The sequence below is a fragment of the Phyllostomus hastatus genome, unplaced genomic scaffold, assembly GCF_019186645.2.
Source record: "Phyllostomus hastatus isolate PE091 unplaced genomic scaffold, TTU_PhHast_1.1 phas_contig_402, whole genome shotgun sequence".
In the NCBI taxonomy this organism is placed as follows: Eukaryota; Metazoa; Chordata; class Mammalia; order Chiroptera; family Phyllostomidae; genus Phyllostomus; species Phyllostomus hastatus.
Genome location: NW_025333873.1, coordinates 7,916,782 through 7,938,306, shown reverse-complemented (window position 1 = coordinate 7,938,306; position 21,525 = coordinate 7,916,782). Strand labels below are relative to the sequence as shown.

General features: G+C 55.1%; 1 protein-coding gene across 1 annotated transcript in view; it reads right to left on the bottom strand.

Moving 5' to 3' along the window:
• Positions 1–3,145: 3,145 nt before the first annotated feature.
• The window catches only part of LDAH (lipid droplet associated hydrolase), a 75,384-nt gene continuing 57,004 nt past the window's right edge, over positions 3,146–21,525 (bottom strand). Inside the window, exons 6-7 of the mRNA XM_045844584.1 lie at positions 16,775–16,857; positions 3,146–6,498 (exon numbers count right to left, since the gene is read on the bottom strand). Of these exons, the coding sequence (XP_045700540.1) occupies positions 6,295–6,498; positions 16,775–16,857 (287 nt within the window). The 3' untranslated portion in view covers positions 3,146–6,294. The remainder of the gene's footprint in view (positions 6,499–16,774; positions 16,858–21,525) is intronic.

Genomic DNA, 21,525 nt, shown 5'->3' with positions numbered 1-21,525 from the left:
GGGTCACACATTCGGCCCAGAAGGGGTAGTGACAGGGAGAAGGGAAAGTCGGGGGTGGCATGTAAGAGCTCCGCCCACTTCCCAAACGTGCACTACCTGTGTCTACAAGACCTTGCAATGCCTGACGCTACACGGGAGGCGAAGACCGGCTTCTCCGGTCTTCCCCTGGTGCGCCCTGGTGCCTGACGCCTGTGCCCTTCCGAGTGGGCGGTGGAGGCAAAGATGAGCACCTTGTGGGCGGGGCTGCCTGACCTGGGCGTGGGTGCATTGTGTTCCTGGGCCCCAGGAGGCTACAGACTCTTCTCGGGAGGAACAGGGACTGGGGACAAACCTTCCACTGCAACGTGCCGCCAGCGTGCAGCCACCAACCCTGGGGCCCTGGGTGTCCGCTGAGCCCTAATCACATGCAGGTGCGCGGCCCTGCAGCAGCGGCCAGTAGGAGGAAGCCCAGATGTCCGCGAGGAGCCTAAGCGGGGTGGATTTGCCAAGGCGGAATCCCAGCCCCTCATCGAGGGAGGGGGGCCCTGCAGGTGCACCCGCACCTCTGGCTGTGATGGACGCCCAGTCACAGGGTCACATTCCCCTCCCAGGGAAGAGGAATTTTCCCATAGGCTTACCCAGCAAGGAAGTTGGTCCCAGCGTCCGGAGGTCAGCGCGGGCCCCTCGGCCAGAATGTCTGAGGAATGCAATAGAAAATGAAGGTGGGGCTCTGGCCCAGCGCAGTCTCCTGTTACTGCTGCAATTCCCACTTGGGGTGCTGCGTGGGGTTTGCGTGCAACAAATAATGTCCACATATTTGCTCGTTGCTAATACCCAAACTGCAGAGGTTTTTCAATCATAGGGGAATGGAACAGTTGCAGCCAGAGGGGACGAGAAGAACGGGCCGCGATGCACGGGGGCCTCGCTCTCCTGCCACCCGCTGGTGCCAGAGCGCGGACTGTCCACGTCCTGGAATCTGACCCGGCTGTGCACAGCTCTGCTGGGAAAACCCTGAAGAGGTGACAGCAGGCCTGCCGCACACGTGCAGCTACATATTCAGCCCTGAGGGACCGGGAGTCCCTGGGACGTGATTCCCTGCCAGTCTGACCGACGGAGAGAATCGTGGTTTTGAGAGCTTGCCTCTTACGGGTGGTAGAAACGTTTATTAACTTAGGTAACAAAAGGTATTGACTAGTCCATGTGGTGGGCCTATCCTACAAGCCCCGAGAATCCAGAGATGACTGAGACAAAAGTCCATCTCCTGGGGGGCCCCTTTTAAGGGCAGGAGGGGTTTTGACGGTGGGGAGGCGCAGGCTGGTAACAATGCCGTTCCTGCAATAATGGTAAATGCTCTGATAGAGACATGGTCGGGCCAGGCGGCCATCAGGGCTCAGAGGGAGGGGAGAGGGAGAGCTCTGGGAGGCAGGAGCAGTGTGTATTTTGGGCCAAGTCTCCAAGGGGGTGGGATAGAGGCACAGGCACCCCGGAAGCGGGAGCAGTGGAGTGCAGAGGTTTCAGAGCTCCACGCACCTTCCGAGGAGCTGACAGGAGCCGGTGCATCCCGGGCTCTGCGGCTAAGGTGGAGCTGCGCCCTCAGCGTGTCCGCTGGCGTGCAGGCCCCCTTCCTCCCAATGCACTTGCCCGAGCCACTCGCCCCACCCTGCAAACTGGTCTGTCACATCTTTCATTCTTTTACAACTACGCACTTGTTTCCCACCATCTGCTCTTCTCTTCCCTGCCAACCTGGCCCTGACGTGGCCCTCCCCCGACCCCCAACCCTCCCTGGCTGCCAGGCCGCCCGCTGTGGCCTCCAGGAGGCAGCATGGGGCCCGGGACAGGAGGGCATGAAGGCGGGCTCCGGAGTAGAGGCCTGCGTTTGAATCTCAGCAGTCGCGTGGTAGCTGGGAGGTCCTGAGAGCCCCTCACCTCTGCACCTCCGTGGCCATCTGTGAAGTGAGTATAACCACAACCTCGCAGGACTGTGGGGCCTACAGGAGACGCCATGACAGTGTAGGGTGGGTGGCGGGCTCTCTCTCTGGCCTCGAGCTTCCTTCCCCAGACCCAGCCGAGTTCTCCCGGTCCTTCTGGCCCCAGCAGCAGCCTCCGCCCCCCTCGTCTCTGCAGGCGTTGGCTGTACAGAGCCACAGAGCAGCCTGGAGCCTTCTCGGATCTCTCCAGCTTCTCTGCAGGCCTCCAGTCTGGTGGGAGACAACAGACCCTGTCCCGCACCTGCCCCCGATGCCCAGATCCACGGGATCACTCACCTATGTCTCTTTGGGGCACAGGCGGGAATCTCGGTCCCTGGGAAATGGAAAGCTTTTCTGTCCTCGGCACTCCCGCAGGACAGCTTTGGCCTAAGGCCTCAGAGGTGTATTTGTTCAGGGAGCATGCGTAGTGTCACCCATAGTTCCAGCCACTTAAGCTCCTGAAACCCCACCCGCCAAGGTGGGGTTTCCTCCCCACCTTATCCTCCCATAAAAGAGAAGGCCGGGAACAAAGGTGGTGTCTGGTGTGATGTAAGAAACGCTCGGCTCCCCGCACCTTTTCCACGTGGACTGCAAGCCCCGAGAGGTGACGCTGGAGCGCCGTGGGCTGTGAGTGCCAGCCCTGCACGGCCCAGGGCCAGACGGCAGAGCGGGGCAGCAGCTGTCCCCGTCCGGCTCCCACCTGCACTCCCCACCGGGAACCGGAAGTGCTAGGGCCGCAAGAACCAAGCTGCAGGCAGGGTGGACCGACGCAGAAGCCGAGTGTCCTAGAGTCCTCCGCTGCACCAGAGAGAAGATGGGCGGAAAGAAAAATAAATTTGCTCTCACTTTCCACCCGGTTCCATGTTATAGAGCATTTACCACAAGCCGGGCAGGACGCTCCATGTCACATGCGTGACCTCATTTGCCCCCATTTAAAGCCAACCAACCAACCACCCCCCTCCCCAGACCCAAAATCCAAAAACTGAAGCAAGTGCTTTCATAGATGAAGACGGGGGGTGGGGGTGGGGGTCGTGGGGGCTGTGGGAGAGTTCGGGGAGGTTAAGTCGATGTAACATCACACACCTATTAAATGACAGCCCTGGGATTTGAACCCCGGTCTTCATTTACTGCTTAGAAGAAGAAACTCGCTTCTTGGAAAAGAAGCAATGAGAGCCAGACAAAAAAAAAAAGAGAGCTCATTTTGAAAATAATTATTTTTATATAAATTTCAAAATCATCTCAAATTTACAAAACAGTTGCAAGTAAAATACAAAGGACATTTGCCCCCCTCTGGACCACTTGTGAGTAAACTGACAGGCTGCCCCCGCGCCCCGCCCAGTTCCGCGAGTCTTCAGTGCGCATGCGGACGGCCTCCTCCTCCTCCTCCTGCAGGTCAGGAGGGCTGCGGCCGGAAAACCAACATCCGCTCCGCCCAGCTCATCTTCAGACCCTCTCAAGTGTGCACGTGGTCCCAACAGGGTGTTTTTGTGTTAATAACCTTGAGCCCAGAATCAGGGGTTGCATTATATTGGCCCGTCTCCTTCAATCTGGAATTGAATTTAAGTTTAATACAGCGTAGGGTGAAGAACAATCAAGCCTTTGCAGGTCACTGGCTGCCTCGGACATCAGCCACGAGAGCCACGGGGCTGGCTGCCCGGGAGACCTGTCCCGGGGTCCGGAGCAGCCCGAGAGCCACCGAGGGCATGGGTCACACTCCAGTGTAGGCTCTTCCTTCTCACCCGCCAACCCCACAGGAAGTTAAATCTCTGGCGAGGGCCATCCAGGCGGCTGGCTGGGACACAGAGGCAGAAATGCTTCTGGAAAAATAGATTTCACCTACTGCTTATCAGTCTCATCCTTTTATTTTCAGTATTATAATAGTTAATAATAATCATCAGTATTATTACAGCCAATCTTTATTAAGATATACTCTTGATCAGGCATTGCGCTAAAGGCTTTAATTTTATCACCTTCTTTGATTCTTCCAACAGTATGAGGAACGCACTAATATCCGTCCTGTCCTGCGCATGAGGACAGTGGGGCATGGAGCAACCCGACGAAGCTGCCTGAGCCTTGCACAGGCTGTGAGACCTCTAGAGTTCACACACCTTATCACCTCAGACGCATGCACGGCACGGAGGCATTTATACAGCCAATTGTTCAATTCCTAATGAAATACGATGAGCCTCAACCCCCTGAAATCTGACTCTCCCTTCTCTGAAGGAAACACGGAGAGCAGTGGCTTCTCCACTTCACAGAGGGACCCCGGCCCGAGTCCCACTGAGGAGCGCGGTTCAGACCGCGCCCAGCCCCCAGCAAAGGAGGGTCGCGCCAGGCGGGCTCACATGCGCTGGAAAACCATTTATTTCAAAAATTTATTTGGTGCCTAGATGATAAACAGGAAATGAGAGCCAGTGGTATTTTATTTTATCATTTTACTTTTGATCATTTTTAAGTTCTGCAAAACAACATGAGATACAGTTTCATACATGTGGACTTTTGGAACATGGAGTAAGGTCATGGAACGACACCAGAAGAGAGCCGGGGATGCTGTTCTTTATTTCGGTAGGTGTGGTCCACCCGGCCCTTGCTCCAGTGCTCAAGTCGGCACTGCTGAGCACCTCCTGTATGCAAGGTTCTTCCCAGCCAGGAGTCCCAGCTGCTGACAGCGGATCTCTCCAAGGCCTTCCCATGCAGGTGCTGACGGGGGGTCCGTGTGCAGCCCTGTGCCAGTGGCCTAGGTGTGTCCCAGCTCCTCCTCTCTAGAGCCGAGAACACTCCTTGCCTGCAGCTTGGATCTGCCCCTCCAAAACTCCTTTGCTCTAATGTGGAAGCCCTGCCTGCTAGTAACCAGTTCGGCACTCACCACGGGGCTGGCAGCGTATTGGGGCTGCATCTTTCATCAGGGGCTTTGGGTTCTGAGAGGAAGGCCAACATCCATCCCGTTGTCCTCAAGCCTGAAGGATCCCTCCAGGAGAAAACGGAATGTTTCTGCTCCACGTGGTCAGTTGCCACCACACTCGGTGCGATGACCGGCTACCGAGGCCCCAGGCCCGAGTCGGTCTGGGGAAGGCAGCGGTATTGGCGGCCAGCTCTAGGCTGCAGGGCTAGCTGCTTCTCTGCTGGATCTCAAGGTGCCCACAGAAGGTGAGTTTACATAATTGAATGGCTCATTTTGGTTCATTAGTAAAACAATTTCTTTACAACTAATACGCTAATGCAGAAATGGAACAATCATTTACGATAATGGAAATTCTCAACTCAGCAATTTAAAGATGCCCTTTTGAAAATTACTTAGTAGAAGAAGAAAAGAATCATAATTATAGCTAAGACTCTATCCTCAGTGGCTAGCACAGTACTTGGCTCACTGCTGGTCCTCACGGGAGCTCCCCGGAAGGAAAGCTCAGAAGGGGCAGCTGCATTGGGTAGGCACAGGCTGGTCCAGGGCAAGTCAGGGCCTCCTCACTCCGGCTCTGGAGAAACAGGGCCCGCTGGCTGTCTTGCGGTGGGAGATGTAGCAGGACCCCTCAACGACTCTTGTCTGCTTAGGTGAGCAGAGGAATGCCTGGTGAACCCGAGTCTCTGTCTAGTGCAGGTAGGCCAGGAAGTCGCGCTCCTCGGGGACGCTTCTCAGAGGTGGGCATGGGCAGTGTCTCCCCTGAGGTCGGCTCTGCTGGGGCCTGTGCCACCGGTGGGCAGGCACAGGCTGCCCTGCTGGTTTGTGACACAGGTCTGCCTGCAGACTGTCCTCGGGACCCGGCCCGATTCTGATGATCTCAGCCAAGACCTCTGCAAAGGAGTCTGGGCTGATCTTTGGCTCCTGTCCTTAAGGGAGACTCCGGTCCACTGCCAAGGTCTGGAGTGTGAGTATAACCTTCTCCTGAGCTTCTGCACTCCACGTGTCTGACCATACACTGAACGCTCGCTGGTCTCCCACATTTCCTAGCTGACATTCCGTCATCCCCTGTAGGACAGCCTTTTCTGTAACGTAAGTCAAAACCAACTAAATTTAGACGTCCTTTTGTCTGCAAGGACCCTGCCTGCCCAAGTAGACTGCATGGTGGCCCTGGGCCACTCTTGCAGACATCAGAGACCCGTTTGGATCATTATGTTCCTGAGTCTCGGAAAGTGTGCGGTTAAACATAAGGAATGTTTCATTAGCTGTGTTTACTTCAGCCTGTACTGTGGGAAGCTGGGAGCTGGTAGTGTTTAGGCCAAGAGGTTCTCACTTTGTTTCACTTCCACCATCAAACGTTGAAATTCAGCATTTACCTACTAAGTCTACTGCTTCCTGCTGAGAGTCAGTGCCCCCACCGCCTCTCTGCGCCAGCGGTCAGTCCCCGTTTCCTTACTCCGCTGCGTCTATTTTGGCCAGATCGTCCCTCAGCCAGTCGGCCACCATGTCAGCCATCTCCTGGTGGGAGTAGAGCACAAAAGCGTGAGGTATTTTCTTCTCACAGAGTCGAATATCTCCTTCTGGAAAATCTTTCTTTATGTCTTCATAGAACTCTGTTGGACACCAACGATCGATAGTCCCATAGTAAAATGTAAGCTAAAAGGCAAGACAGAAACATTTTATTAGAAAACACTTCCACTTCCGACACAGAGGTGACGGCAGCGACGTGCTCTGGAAAGGGCCCTGCGCCTGGACCCCCACGCGCTGGCCCCGGGGAGCCCTCCAGAGGGCGGCTCTTCCAGGGCGCCAGCCTCCGCGGTTCGTGGGAGCGCACGGAGAGGCCTGCGACGGGAAGAAACCCGGGGAGGGACAGCCGTGTGACAGACCCTGGAAGGGCTCGCCAGCAAAGCTGTGTGTGTTGGGGCCGGGAAGGGCTCTGGGGAGATGACAAACGAGAACAAAGAGAGTTATTGAGACGGAATCGCTGCCGAGTGACTAGTGACCATTCATTGCACACTCAACAGTTTTCAGATAGCCAGTGGTAGGCGTATGGGACGTGGTTGTTGAATGCACGCAAAGACCAATCAGGTAGACTCAGGCTTCTCGATGAAGTGTGATCAGAGCCCCGAGAGCCTCTGACATTTCTGTGAAGAGGCTCACGCAGCAGGAGCGTACGCTGTTCCGTGGGGAGGTGCTATACTCAGTCACACTTCAGGTGACGGCAAGCAGGCTGGATGGAGACAGGACCTTCTGCGAGGCATCACTGAGACTGATCTATACCTGCCCGTGACACACACACATGTGCATACACACAGATGCACACATGGGTATGCACGCATGTGCATGTGGACGTGTGTGGGCCCCCCACACATATATGCATGTATAAGTATCTGTGTATATTTACACACACACATATTTATTGTGTCTATATGTGTCTAGCTCTAGGCTGTTCTCCACCAAAAACTAGGTTCTAGTTCTGTGTTTCTGAAACAAAAAGGCAACGAAAGTGAAATCTTATTCAGAGTGGTACACAGGGGTCGTTTCCCCCAAAAGGCAAGAACCGAGTTTTAAGGACCCGGTGGCACCTGCCAGCACCGAAGAAGAGAGCTACGCCCGGCCGCGGCCCTCGAGGGGCCGGCTCCACTCACTCCTAGTCTCCGCAAGACACCGAACGCGCTCCCGCACTCAAACCCTCTTCCCGAGCCTGTTCAGCAAACTCTTACCGAGCACCTACCCTGTGTCGGAACCTGGAGCGGACAGTAAGACACAGTTTCTGGTGGGGGGGCCCGGAGGCCCCACGTGCACAGGACAGCCACAGAGCCCGGACGAGGGCCAGCTGGGAGGGACCAGCGGGCAGGGAGGGGTTCCCCAGAGAGTTGGCACCCGAGCTGCGTCTTCAGGTTGGGGGAGTGCAGTGTGGGGAGCAGGCCGAGTAGAGTAAAATGTCTGAAGGACCATGGCACGCTTGGGCACTGGACATAATTCCACAAGGCTGGGACGCAGCATGGTGGGAGGCGAGGCCAGCAAGGCCGAGAGACATGGGGTCATGGACTTCCGTGTCACGCTGGGGAGGGGGCCACTGCTCTGAGGGCCACAGGGGCGAACACGGGACTTCACGCAGTGAGGCGGCGTGCTCCGGTCTGAGCGGGGAAACTACCTGGGCCACCAGGGCGAAGTGGCTGGAGGGGTCAAGTGGTGGGGGAGGAGGGTGTGGGGGAGGGTGTGGCTGCCCACTGGATGCCTTGGCTGTGTGGATCATTAAAGCCACTGTCTGAATGTGAACAGGCGAAACTGCCCTTAGAAAAGCACTGACCTTCATTACAGTGACAGTGCGACTTAACCAATATTTGAAGAGACGGCTAGTTAAAAAACACTTTAAAGGGGCGGCCAGCAGCTGCCTGGTTCTTTCCCCTGGTACCAGTCGCCTCAGAGCTCTGACAGGCCAACCTTGCAGCCCGTGGGTGCGTGTTCTGGCCAGCTGTAGAAAAACACGTTTCCCGGATCCCTCAGCAACCACCGCACTACAGCTTTCCCCTGGAACACCGCGGGGCGCGGGCTGTCTGCAGGCGCTGTCTATCCATCCGTGGGGCCAACCACTTCAGTCCTTTCTAAGCCACTGCCCACTCTCACCACCCAGAACCCTTTAGATTGCATCCAGGAGAGCGAGCGGAACGGCCGCTATGCACAGCTGCCCAGCACCTTCCCAGAGCAGGAGAGGGTGTTGAGGAACTGGGAAGCGGAGCCTGGGTGTGTGGGCCCCGGGCCTGCTCCTCTGCTCCAGGGCCCGCTCTGGCCTGAAGACACCTGGACGCCGAGGGAGGCACTCGGGAGCCCGCGCAGCAGGACAAGCTGGAAACCCTACCCCACGAGGGTCAGCTGGAGGGAGGGCCAGGCGGGAAGACCTCCCGCACCAAGTCCCTCGGACAAGGAGCACAACGCCGCCGTCCACACCTGCTGGCGCTTCCTGCCTGACACTTCAGACTGCTTCCCGGGAGAGCTTCGTACTCGCTTTTAAGTGATGCGATTCTACTTGACACGCCCCCAGTGAGAAGCCAGGCTGATGAGCCTCAGCTCTGGGGCGAGGCCACCCCTCCCCCACGGTGCGAAGGTGCCAGCCAGTGCCATAACACGGGTCATAACACAGAGTACAGGGTGGGATCCCTTCCGGCTTCAGGAGACCGGTCGTGCCCAGGCGGTTACGGGGCACACGCTGCCCACGGCAGCCACGAGGGGCCTCAACACGGGGTGACCTCAGTGCGCACGGCGGCGCCACGCCGAGGAGGCCGGGTTCCCAGATGTTCGTTGGATTTCACTTCTCGATCCTTCTTGGCCAGTCGCCGTTTAGAGCTGGCTGCAGTTGGTTAAATGACTAAGTCCTGGTAGGGTAACGTCCTTTTGTTTTTTGTTTTCCAAATTCTTCTTCAGGCTCTATTCACTGAAGGGCTATGAAAATCCTGGCTGACGAGTAAAGCACGTGGTTGTTTCTCATGCCTTTACATACGCAGGCCCAAGATCCTCCTGCTCCCCAGGGGCTACTGGTCACAGGGAACAGGTCTGGGCAGAGGACGCCGCACCCGTGATCTTGAACAGGAGGCCAGAAAGAACGGGGGCACGGGGGCAGTGGGGAGGGCGGGTGCGGGGGAGGGAAGGAGGGACTGGGCCCGAAGCGCGGCGGTGAAGAGGGTGCGCTGCTACTGTGTCGCCACGGAGACCAGCTCACAGCAAATGCTACGAGCCAGCCGAGGACCCCGGGGGCTGTGTGCCCCCCCCCCCTCGGCGCTGCGCTCAACTCGGTGCTCGCTGAGTCCAAACAATACCGTTTGGGTGTTTCACATAAAAGGAAACTGAGGCTCAGAGAGACCAGCTTGCTCACGTTAGAACATTCAGTGAGTTGTAACGCTGGGTCAAACTCCAGGGACAACACTGCTAACCAAGGCCCTTCGCTACCTTTTACAGTGAACAGTGAGCGGACCAGTGTCACTGAGACACAAGGCCCAAACACTGGGAGGTCTGAGCCGGCCACGAGAACCGAGTACCAAGTGCCGCAGCCACGACAGGCACGCGCCCAGCCACCTCGACTTCAGGCCCCCTGCTGTCTGTGCGGTTCCCTGGGGCGTGTGCGCCAGGGGGTGACGGCTGCAGTGAAAATACGGAGCCGTCACCTACTGTGGTGACCCGGAGCCTGCGCTGCGGAGCCGTCTGGGTGTTCCTGGGTGCACATCCTCCAAAACGAAGGCAGGCACTGGCGTCCGAGACTGTGGCTGCGCTTCCTGACGGGCTCGCAGGATGGCCCCTGGGTTTGGTTCTGGAAGCGGCAGAGACGAGGCCCCGCTTTCCGGGGCGCCGTGCGGCTTCCTCTGTCAACATTCCACAGGGAGTCACAGCGCCCCGGGCGCTGCACTCACGGGCTCGCCTGCTAAGGCTGCTCCCGGCCTCCCCAGCGTGGCGGCAGAGAGCCCGCCAGCACGAGAGCGCCACCCAAGAGCAGCGGTGCAGACGCTCGGGGAGGGGGCACGCATTCCTGGCCTTCCTCTGGGGTCTCCAGGAAAATGGCGTCACGCCGGCCTTCTCCACCTTTTCTTTCCTTCTCTGAAAGGACACCCACCCGACCATTTTTTTTTTTTTAAATCCCAGAAGCAAAAGGTCAGATATAAAGCAGCCAGTCACTTACCAAGAGGTTAAATCATTGCCCACGCATCCAGCACCCGCTCCCAGCTGGACCTCCCTGTCCTGCCTCCATCCCTGTCCAGCTTGCCAGGTCAGGGCACAAGCTGGCGGGGGGGGGGGGGGGGGGGGGGGTGGGAGGGCCCCCGCCCCTCGCCCTCGTAGGAGGGGGGAGCCCAGAAACTGCCGGCCGACCATGATGGCCTCCCCCTCAAGTCAGACTCTTAAGCCTCAACCCTGCAACCCTAAAGGAAACCCACTCTGCCACAGAAGCGGCTCCTTCCAGTTATTTAAAAATCTTATCCTCCAGGGAACAGAAGGATGGCGGCCACAAGGCTTTAGAGCTTCACTGCAGTCTTTCTGAATGACCATTTTTAGGAGCTTGAAGAATTAATAAGGAAAGGGAAACAGTTTAGGAAATTCATTTTCCAATTTACCTTGCTTCCTTTCTTCCTTTTATCCCAAACTGGCTCAGTTACCATTCTTAAGGAAACAAGAATCAAACTCCCCGAAGATTAAATAAAGTGGCTGAGGACAGAGGGAGACACAACCCTTTCTGACCGCGTGGCGGGGTGCTGGGAATGCGCTGGGGGGGGCTGGGCCGAGGTTCCCAGGCTGGAACAGCCACGCGTCAGCCGGCCTGCAGAGTGGGGCCCCCCCCCCTCTCTGTGTGACTCCAGCGACACGGGCCAGGACCCACTCACTGCAGATGGAAGTCCCTGGGCCGAATGATGAGTTTCGTCTCTTGCTTGCCTGGGCTGGAGTGAGAAGCTGACCCGAGGTGCCCACTCTCCTCTGGGGAGGCAGCGGAGCACGAGGCCTCGGGAACAAGTCCATCCTCCCGAGCCTGTTCCTCCCTGGTCTCCGCCCCGGGAGAGTGGGGGACGTGCCGGAGGGCCCTGCCTAACTGAGTCAGAGAAGCGGCCAAGTGCAGCGCGTCTGTGCTCCGCGCCAGGGTCCTGGGCCCAGGTGCTGGTCCAGGTGGAGGGCCGCTGTGGTTTCCCTCACCGCTGACCCTGCACAGTGCGCCCCCCAGGCATGTGGTGGGAGCGGTGGCCGTGATCCGCAACGGCACTGGGGCGTCCCTGGGCCTCGTGGCTGCATGTTCAGTATCATCGAAATCCGTGTGTGTGTGTGTGTGTGTGTGAGGGAGTTAGCCCAGTAATCTTTTTCAAGTGCTCAGAGGCATACCCATGATTTAATTAATAATAGTAATCTTTTATTGAAAGCTTAGTATATACCATACACTCTTGTATAGTATTTATATGAAGTACAGCATTATACTTCTGGAGCAGCTGTATGAGAATATATACCATCATTAAACCACTTTGTTGATGGGACAAGGAGGCACAGGGAGGTCATGTAGTTTAGCCAAAGTCATGTAAGTAAGTGGCAGACATGGAGCCTGAGGCTCAGGCCGAGACTCCTTAGAAGACGCTGCTCCCCAGTGTACGGCCCCTCCCCCCGATCACGCTCAGCTGGAGAACACAAGCGCCTACGATGAGGCTCTCTAGGTCAAACTAACTGAGATAAAAACAAAGCTATCTATTTCCGGGATGATTGTGACATTTGGAACAGGCTCCAAAGGAAACAGGCAGAGCTAACACGATCGGTTTCAGACTGGGGCTTGGCGGAACGGCAGCCCTGGTGAGAGGGCCCAGGGAGCGCTCCGTACGCCCGGCTAGGCGGGACCTGCGCAGGTCTGAAGGATTCGCATGCCTGGGTCTGCGAGCCCCGCACGAGGTTTGTTCCCACAGTCCACGTGCACCTCTGGGCGCAGGAGGGCTGCACGGAATGGGAGGACAGCCACGGCAGAGCGTCTCCACTCCTGGGGACGCTCGGCCCCTTCCCCAAGCCACTCTGGCGTCCTGGCCAGGCCCTCTGGGGGCGGGGGCAGCACCCCACCCCCAACCCCACCCCACCATCGTCCGGAAGCTGTGTCTCCGAGTTCCGGCTGCGAACCGTTTCAGAGCCCCGCGGACTGATAGCGATGCCCGGACTCCCTCTGGCAGTGAACACACCAGCTGTTTCCATAGGCCTAGGCCAAAGATGGTCACGGCAGTTTAGAATTTCCCTCCTGAGTGAGTTTTAAATGAAAACTTCAAGTTTCTAAATCAAACAGTAATTCACTTTCCTACGAACGAGACACGCATCCCCTTACAGTTCAGAACGACGACAGAGCACGGGATCGCTGACCTCCCCCTTGCCCCCGACGCGCCAGGTGCGTCATGCAGCAGAGCACAGCCGGAGCCTCCCAGGACGGGACCGGGGCTGCGGAGGCGAGAGCGCGCAGTGGACTCTCCCACTCCGGTTTGTTCCACCCTGGTTCTCATCCCTGCGCCTCCCCCCGCACTTCCCTCTTCCTCATCAGCTCCTCCGCTTCCTCCCAGCCTTCAGCTGCGGTCCCCGCAATCGGTCTTTAGATGCTTCTCTCCTTGTACGACACACTCACGTGGGTCACTATTACCCACGCTCGGGGCTTCAGACGTGCGCTCACCGCCCCCAGCTCAGGCCCAGGCCCAGCCCTGGCCACTCTCCCGGCGCCACACCCCCGCACCCAGCCGCCTGCCGGGCCGGGTCCAGCCGAGGTCCCACAGGTATCTCGAAGACAAGTACCCGAGTGGCCACTTTCTCAACCATCCCCCGCAACTTGCCTCTCCTTCCAGAGTCCCTACGCTGCCACCACATCTCACACCGAGCAATACCCTCGGGCCCCTCCGTCACCGTTCTCATGTTCCAGGAGGACACTGTACCTTCGATTCTGCGGGTCCTCGGGTCCCATGGCCAGAAGTGGGGGCGGTGTGTGTGTAACACCTATGTTCGTACCTGTGTTTTGTCACTATGTAATTATGGAATCTTCAAATGACAGTAACTCGTTGTAGATAAAAAATAACTTCAGCTCATCACTACAAGTTTACAGTAGTAATTCCGACTGCCATTATATCATCATGCAATGTGTCAGTAAAGGTGTACATGTAATACATATCTCACAAATTTGTCTTTAAGATATTTTGATAACTACAATATAATTTTTTTATAACCTCCTGCATTTATTTTATGCACTTAAAAATATTGCTCAGAGAAGGGGCCCACACACGAGAGAGCCAGAGAGACGCCTGGCACAGCGAAGGCTTCGGACCTTCCCTCTGAGGGCCTCCCGCCCACCCGCCTGGGGCACGTGCGGTGACCGCTCACCGGGTGTCACGCGTCGGGCTGGGCCCCAGGGCTGCCGAGACGAGATAGACACAGCCCCTTTCCTCAGGCTGGGTGAGAGGGGGAGGCTGACCATTGCCTACTGTGCGGTGCGCGCCACTTTCTAGCTGACATGGGGAGCCGTGGGGACCACAGGAGGGGCAGCCAACCAACACCAGAGACTGGGGGAGGCCTCCTGGAGGTGCCGATGGGGCCAAGTGTTAAAGAACAGGTAGGATCCAGTCAGGTGAGGAAAGAACGCAACCACAGTGCCACGGACCATAAGTCAACTTTTCTGGAAACGATGATGCGTTGGAAATACTTGCTCCAGGAAAGAGAAATAACTTTATGCAGTGTTGAGGCACTGCCAATAAACACACTGTTTGATGCTGTATAGCAAGTCTCTGGACCCAGGAAAAAGGAAGGAAGGGAGGAAGGAGAAGGAAGAAATAGATGAAGGAAGAAGATGAACTTTCCTGTGGCTCCTTGACTGAATGGCATAAAGATACATTTTTCAGAATTATTTTGGATGTTGAATAACTGAGATACATTGAATGACTTCTGCAGCAAAATGTATGTATGGCTCAAAGAGTCTTCACACCGGGCCATCCTGGAAAGGTATGACGTTTCTGAAATGGGACAGAGTCTCCTGGCCTGGACCATCTAAATTAGGGATATGTCCAGTCTTGGGAGGTGGTTCTCAGGTCTGGCTCATTACCAGGTGATTTGGAAGGTGGGAGGCAATGCCCAGTGTCTTCCTAGAACCACGCGCCCCTTCGGGTTTCCTTATTTTCTCGAGCAGATGGGACGTGCGTTCATTCAGCTGTCCCCAGTATTAAATTACAGCCCGTTTCCTCTCTTTTCCATCACAGAAACAGGGAGTTCCCGTCTCTGCACCCCACTTCACGTAGGCGTTGGAACTGCACTGTCCTAGTGGGAAGCGCGAACGTCGCTGGTACGAAGGATAACTGATTAACTGCAAGGCGGTTTGGCCACATAAACCATAAACAGTGCCCTGCTTTCCCAAATCCTACAAGTACAGTTAATGCTATCTCAAAAACAAAACAAGGTCCTTCCCTGGAGCTGGGAATTTTATTTCTCTGACTGTTAACATTAACCTGGAAACGCTGCCACCTACCAGTCCATCCCCATGCTTCCCCGAGAGAAGTCGCAGCAAACTCACGGCCCTGACGCACAGTTGCCACGCCAGACCCCTGTCTGGGAATGATTACGCCTGCACACGGATCTAACTTCGGGCTGGAACAAGTTAGCACCTTCCTCTGACCTCTCTCCGAGCACAAGACGCACACAGAGGCCAGGAACCAAGAGCCTTTCACAGCAGCTGGCTCCCCCAGGTGCTGGGATGGGCCCGGACACTCCAGGGGTCCAGTCGATCAGCAAGTGTGAGTTTTGGACGTGAGCACCTGCCAGTCCCGTTATTAACTGGGAGCTGAGCTGTTTTTATGAACTTCCAGCCTTGAGAACTGCAACACATTTTTGAAGCAAATTCATTTCTAATTTAACTGAAAAATAAAACACTGTTTTTCTTGTATTTTCACATCCTTCAACGACTGAAAAAAAGTTGAAAGTCCTTCAGGGTTTCCTTCTGGATCCAAAACTTCCGCCTCTAGCCAGCTGCTGTCTGAGAAATACGACGGCCACTACGGCCACAGACAGCACAGACTGGCCCTTTCAGAAGTCCTCTCCGCGGGACGCCGCTACCTGCGGATCGATGTTCTGAAAACATGTTTTAGAGAACACACGCTCTCCTTGCTTTACCGTAACTGTACTGGGGGGTAACAGAAAGGGGAGCTAACACCGCAGGCCCATTTAAGCCAGATGTCCCCAAGGCCACGAGGAGCCCCGAACCCAGCACACTCTGCGTGGGGACTGCAGGCTCCCGGCCGCTCCGCGGGGCTCGTTTTGTTGCTCCTGCTGACACCGCGGTTCGGCACTACCGTCCAGCTCTCAATTAGCCTGGCCCAAGGAAAAACAAAGGCCTGTGGGTGTAATTTAAAAATTTCTACTAGCTACATTAAAAAAGTATAATGGAATAGATGAAATTACTTTTAATAATATATTTCACTTGACCCAATGTATCCTTTTAACAAACTTTTTCACCAGAGGATGTTTCATTGATATGAGAGAGAGAGAGAGAGGGAGAGAGAGAGAGAGAGAGAGAGAGAGAGAGAAAGATGCGTGAGAGAAACATCCACTGGCTGCCTCTCGTATGCAACCTGATTGGGGATCACACCCGCAACTTAGGTATATGCCCTGACTGGGAATTGAACCTGCAACCTGTGGTGTACAGATGACACTTTGACCAACTCAGCCACCTAGCCAGGGTGAAACCCAGTGCATCTTAAAGCATTATCGTTTCAACATGTAATCACGGTAAAAATATTAAGAAAATAGTTTACTTTTTTTGGTACTAAGTTTCTGAAATCCAATGTGTATTGCACACTTACAGTACATCCCGATTCAGACCAGCCACAAATAACCCATTCAGGATGGACAGGCGGACAAGTGGTGCTGTGGGAGTACCAGAGCCACCTAAATTCTAGGGTCCCTTCGCAGTGCCTGCCAGAGACCGGTGCTTCCCAGTGTGTCTGGGTAAGACGCCAGCATCTGCAGCAGGAACTCACAAATGCCCCAACGTCCAGCCTCTGCCTTTCTGCACCTGCTGCTGCAGAAGACTGGTTTCGGTGGCAGCTGGGCACCCCTGCTCTGCAGAGGAGGACAGACAGGCTCTCTGCGTCACTGGGCCGCAGCAACGGAAGCTCTTCCCAGTGTTTTACTCACATTTTCATGTAACTCATTTATGCTGTACGGAGCTCTAGAGAGAGGTATGGGTTCCGACTCGACAAAAATAATTAAAACATATTTAATTATGTAGTCAGCTTTACTTAGTTTCTATGCACCATTCAAGGACAGCATTCACTTTAACTAGAAGTGGAACTCCATATGGAATCTACAAACCCCTGAGGCCTTACAGATTCTCACCAGTTCCAGCCTTTCATGTTCAGTAAGTATTTCTGCCCATCTACTTACTTCCTTGCAATACTAAAGTAATTACCTTGGATAAATGTTCCTTTATGGTTTCATTGTCTCTCTTCACCACCTGCATCATTTCTTGGCCCCCAAGGTAGGCAGCATTAGCTAAATTGAAGAAAAAAAAAGCCAAACACTTAGAATAGACAGGACAAACACAGCTATCAAATCAATTGCAGTAAATGCCTGTTCCCGCCCCCAGCAACCTCTCCCTCCCCTCTCACTGGTCAAGGGCTATCTGCGGTCAGGCAGGGGGCGTCTCTGGAAACAAGAGCAGGTCCTGTGAGAGAAGCCTGCTCACCCTCACCTGGCTCTCTCAACGGCGACCTGTGGCAGTACGACGGCCTGAGGTCAGACACCACGGCAGATGACATGTGTGACTGTTCCTGATCAGTGTGTTTTTACGATTTAAGGATTAGCAGCATGAACTTTTACAGATACATCACCAGAAGCCCACGTTTCTACAGATCTCTACCAAAGGCTTCATCTCCGAGGAGCAGAGAGCAGGTAGTCTGTGGCCGGCAGGATTCTGAGCAGACACAAACATTCCGTACCCTATCATCGCCTCCCTTCTGAGCGTGGGTGGAGCCTGTGACCGTGATAACAGGTCACTCCCAGACCAGGGCATGTCACACAGTGAAACGACTGTAAGGGAGAGGATCCTGATGGGCCTGACCTTATCCCAGGAGCCCCCCAAAATCCGAGTCAGCAGGAGGGGAAGTCAGAGATTCAAAGCACTAGAAGAGGAAATGCACCCTAGCGGGTTTGAGGTTAAAACGCACATAGAAAGGACCTGAGAGTGACCCCTAGGAGCCGTGAGGGAAAGCTGGCAAGCAGGGACCACAGCCACAAAGCCACAGGAACTGGATTTTGCCAATGCCCTGAGTGAGCTCAGAAGTGGATTTCTGGATACGCAGGGGCATCGGGGAGGCTTCTGAGGTGCAGGCAATGCGGATTCTGGAGCCGGGCGGGAGTTATGTGGGGTCTCGCTCGATGCTCATCCATGGAGGCAGACATTTGCGTTTTAAACACTTCTCTGCTGTGTCATTGTTGAATTAGGAAAAGTTCAACCATTCAAATAACTTGTAAGGAGTTGCATTTTTAAAAGTAAAGTTTTCATCAAGCCATGTATCCTACCCACCTTTACTCCTACTCTTTTTTTACCCCTTATAATTTCTCATCTAAGTATATTAAAAATTTTTATTTACTTTTTAAAAAATTTTGTTTACTTTTCGAGAGAGGGGAAGGGAAGGAGAAAGAGAGGGAGAGAGACAGGTGAGAGATACAATCACATGGCCCCAGCTGGGGACCTGGCCCGCACCCCGGGCTTGTGCCCTGCCTGGGACTCGACTCGGCGGTCTCTCGGTTCGCAGGCCAGCGCTCAGTCTACTGAGCCACGCCTGCCAGGGCTCATCCAAGCATCCTTTTTAAAAATAAAAGACAGTAGAATAACAGTTGGCCTTTCCAGTGGCCGCCTCAAAGAAGTCATCTTTTCTTCTCCTTAGAAATGTTCATAACACAACACAGTGATCAGAAATAATAATACCAAATAGAAGTGTCATTTCCTAAGGGGAAAACACATTGCTCTTGGCAATGACCCTCAGCAGCATTCCTGGAAATGAGCAGAATTCAGGGTTTCAAGCACCACAGTGAAGGAAATATCTAGTAGCAGGAGTAATGGAAACAAAAACACGAAAGAAAGAGAATGGTTCAGAAGAGTCGTAATTGTTCACTTTAGCTTCATCACAAATCTAAATGGCGGCGCTGGAGAACCTCACCGAGGAGCCTCACAGTCCATTTCGCTCAGCTCTCTGCCGCCACCTTCCCCGATCTGCGCGGCGCTCCGACGTTACTCCGGGACTGGGGTTGGGCACGCAGCAGAGCGGCTGCGGGAGGGCTCACAATGGAGACCAACGGGATGTTCTTCTCGCAGGTCCAACGGCGTCACCGAATCTCCAAGGGCACACGATCTCCAAAAGAAGGCTGCCTTCTGTCGAACTCAGTTGCCGACCTTGATGTCATTTTGTCTGTCTGAAGAAAATCTCAGCTCCTCTTTAAGTCCGGTTTCATGTATCTTCTCCCCCGCTTACTTGTCTCCATAGAACTAATCTCTCCTCTCCTGGTACCACTCACACCCTGTATCTGTGTTCATAATAGCCCTTTTATAATAGGATTTATGGAAAATTCTTCACATTCGTTACCCCTGCCACGCTGGGAGCAACTGAAGGGCCGGGCTGTCTCTCACGTGTCATTCTCTGCAGAGCTCATCCAAGGCCTGGCTCTCGGCAGGGGCAGTAGCAGCTGTTCAATGAAACCAACGGGCAGCGGTGCTAGCTGGCCTGGCTGGGGTTTCTCGGGGGGTGAGGAGTCTGGAGGAAAAGCCTGCTGCCTCCTTTGGAGTGATGCTAGAGCTGCCATCACAGCGGAGGCCAGAACTGGAGTCTGGGGCACACTGACACTGACACTGGTAAGCCAAGGTGGCAGGGACAGGCCCTCCCAGGGGGACAAATCACTGCAGGCGAGAGGGAGAGCCCAAGAGCGCCTAAGACTGGCCCAAACCCCAGCCACGCAAGGCACTGCTCCGTGCAGCCAGAGAAAAGGCAGAGGGAAGTAAAGGCACAGTTAGCCATAAAACGGGAGGTTCTGGGGAGGCGTCTGGATAGCTTTCTACGGAGACCTTGGGCGTGGAAAGCCAAGTTTCCTGCTGCTTTGGTGGCCTGTCGATTCTGGAACGGCCCATCTGTTCGCTTTTGCCATTGCATTGGGGAGACAGAGCGGCTGGTGCTGAAGTGGAGGGAGTTGCTGGAGATGGGCGCAGTTAGACGGGGTGGAGTTTGAAGGCAGGAAACCGACCACCTGTGGGTGTGCGCACTGCGGCGTAAAGTGTGACTGTTACTCTGACCGACACATGGCTTCCGGTCGCTGTGACTTCCTTCCATGGCTGTCGGGTTCTCTCTGTCCGAAGCATGTACCATGAGTTTCAGGCCATGACGAAGAAAAGTCAGTCTCTTGGAGAGGTGCTCTTTGCAAGACCTGTTGGACTAGAAAGAGGGTCTGGTATGTTCACCGCCACGATGGGAGGGCGGCTGGGGAGAGTGGCCGCGAGTAAGCACGCGCACACAGGCGTGAAGCAGCACCGTTTTCTCCGCAGGTCTCTTTAAAATAAAAGGTGTGCTGAACAGACACACAGACCAATGCAACAGAACAGAGCCCAGAAGTAAACCCAAGTCTCTCTGGTCAGTGAATGTTTGACAAAGGGGGCAGCAGCATAGAAAGAAAGTGCACTGACCCTGGGCGGAGCCGAGAGGTGCCCTGCTGCGGCTGGACGTGGGCAGACCCGCTCTGGAGAGGGGGAGAGGGCCTGCCGTGAGTCCCCTGCACCCCAGCCCCCCAAGAGGTTGTCCTGCGGGGCTTCCGAAGCCCGGACACGTCCAGGAGGGGTGGGGGTGGGGCTGTGGCGGGTTTAGCTGTGGTGGGGAGGAGGTGGAGCTAACTGTCGCGGTCGCCGGTTCACTAGGACGGATGGGGTTAACCAGTGAGGTGTTGGGTGGGCGGGGTATGCTGTACTGAAGTCCACGGAAGACGAGTCCCAGGACTGTCCTGGAGTGGGAATGGAGCAGATACCATGTACCTACCCTCATGTTCTCTACTGGAGACATGGGAAGGTCGAGACCCATGACCTCCTATCCCATACAGCTAGGGGTGCTGCATGGCTCTGGCCAATAATCTGTTGGCGGAAGTTCCTGGGGGGAGACTTCTCTTTCTAAGTAAGCCAGAGCCCCATCAGGAATAAGCCCTCTGCTTCCCCCGCTTTCCCTTCACCTGATGGAAGGTCAGACCTGAGGCCCCAAGGGGCAGAAGTTGTCACATGATCACGAGACGACAGCATGGAAATAAAGGTCTATGTGCAAAGGACAAAAGGACCCACATGCCTGCCCGATGGCACCATTCTGATGTTCTCGAACTCTGCACTAGGGGCCCCTGCAGTCCCGGAGCACGAGACAAACAGGCTCCTGTTCCGGCCACTGTCACAGTTTTCTGTTATCTGCCGCTAAGCTCTACCCAGCGGGTTAAAGCAAGCGAGGATGGGGCCTCGGGCTTCCTGGGGGTTCTGGTCACAGCACAGGGCTGTGGCTGTCCTTCACCTCCTGTCAGGCTCTGGCGCTTGTCTGGGGAGGAGCACGGCGTCACGCTGTGTCTGCACACACTATGACCCCGCCAGAGCAGGCAGAGGCAGGGGCTGGCTGCCAGGGAGCCCTTCCGGGACGGCCCCTCCGCGCACGTCTTCTGACCGGTCCCGAGGCTGGCCAGGTGTTGCTGAACGGAGGGGGTTAGGCAGGTGCTAGCCCAGCAGGACCACGTGGGGGCAAAACCCTCGGGCTGGAGGACTGGGAGACTGGACGGTCCCAGCGAGAGGAGTATCAGGTGAAATCTTCTTGCAAGGGGAGTTCTTCGGTGATCTTTATTTCTTCCAGATTGTTTTCAACCTTTTCCTCGTGGTGCCAAATGTGGCTTTTAGCAATGTGAAAACCAGACTTAAAAATGTAATTCTTCCATTCTAAAATTTCCGCAGAACTTGGAGGAATGTTTATTATTCACACAATGCAGTATGCATTTCTCCATAAACCAAGAGAATGTGGTTATTAGAACCATCCACTTGGTTTGCAAACAGATACGCTTATCTATGTGATAATAAGTTCACCAAAGTGCAAAACACAACTCGAAGTGGATAATTTTAAGAAAATCATACATTTTTTAGAGTGGTGGATAATTTAT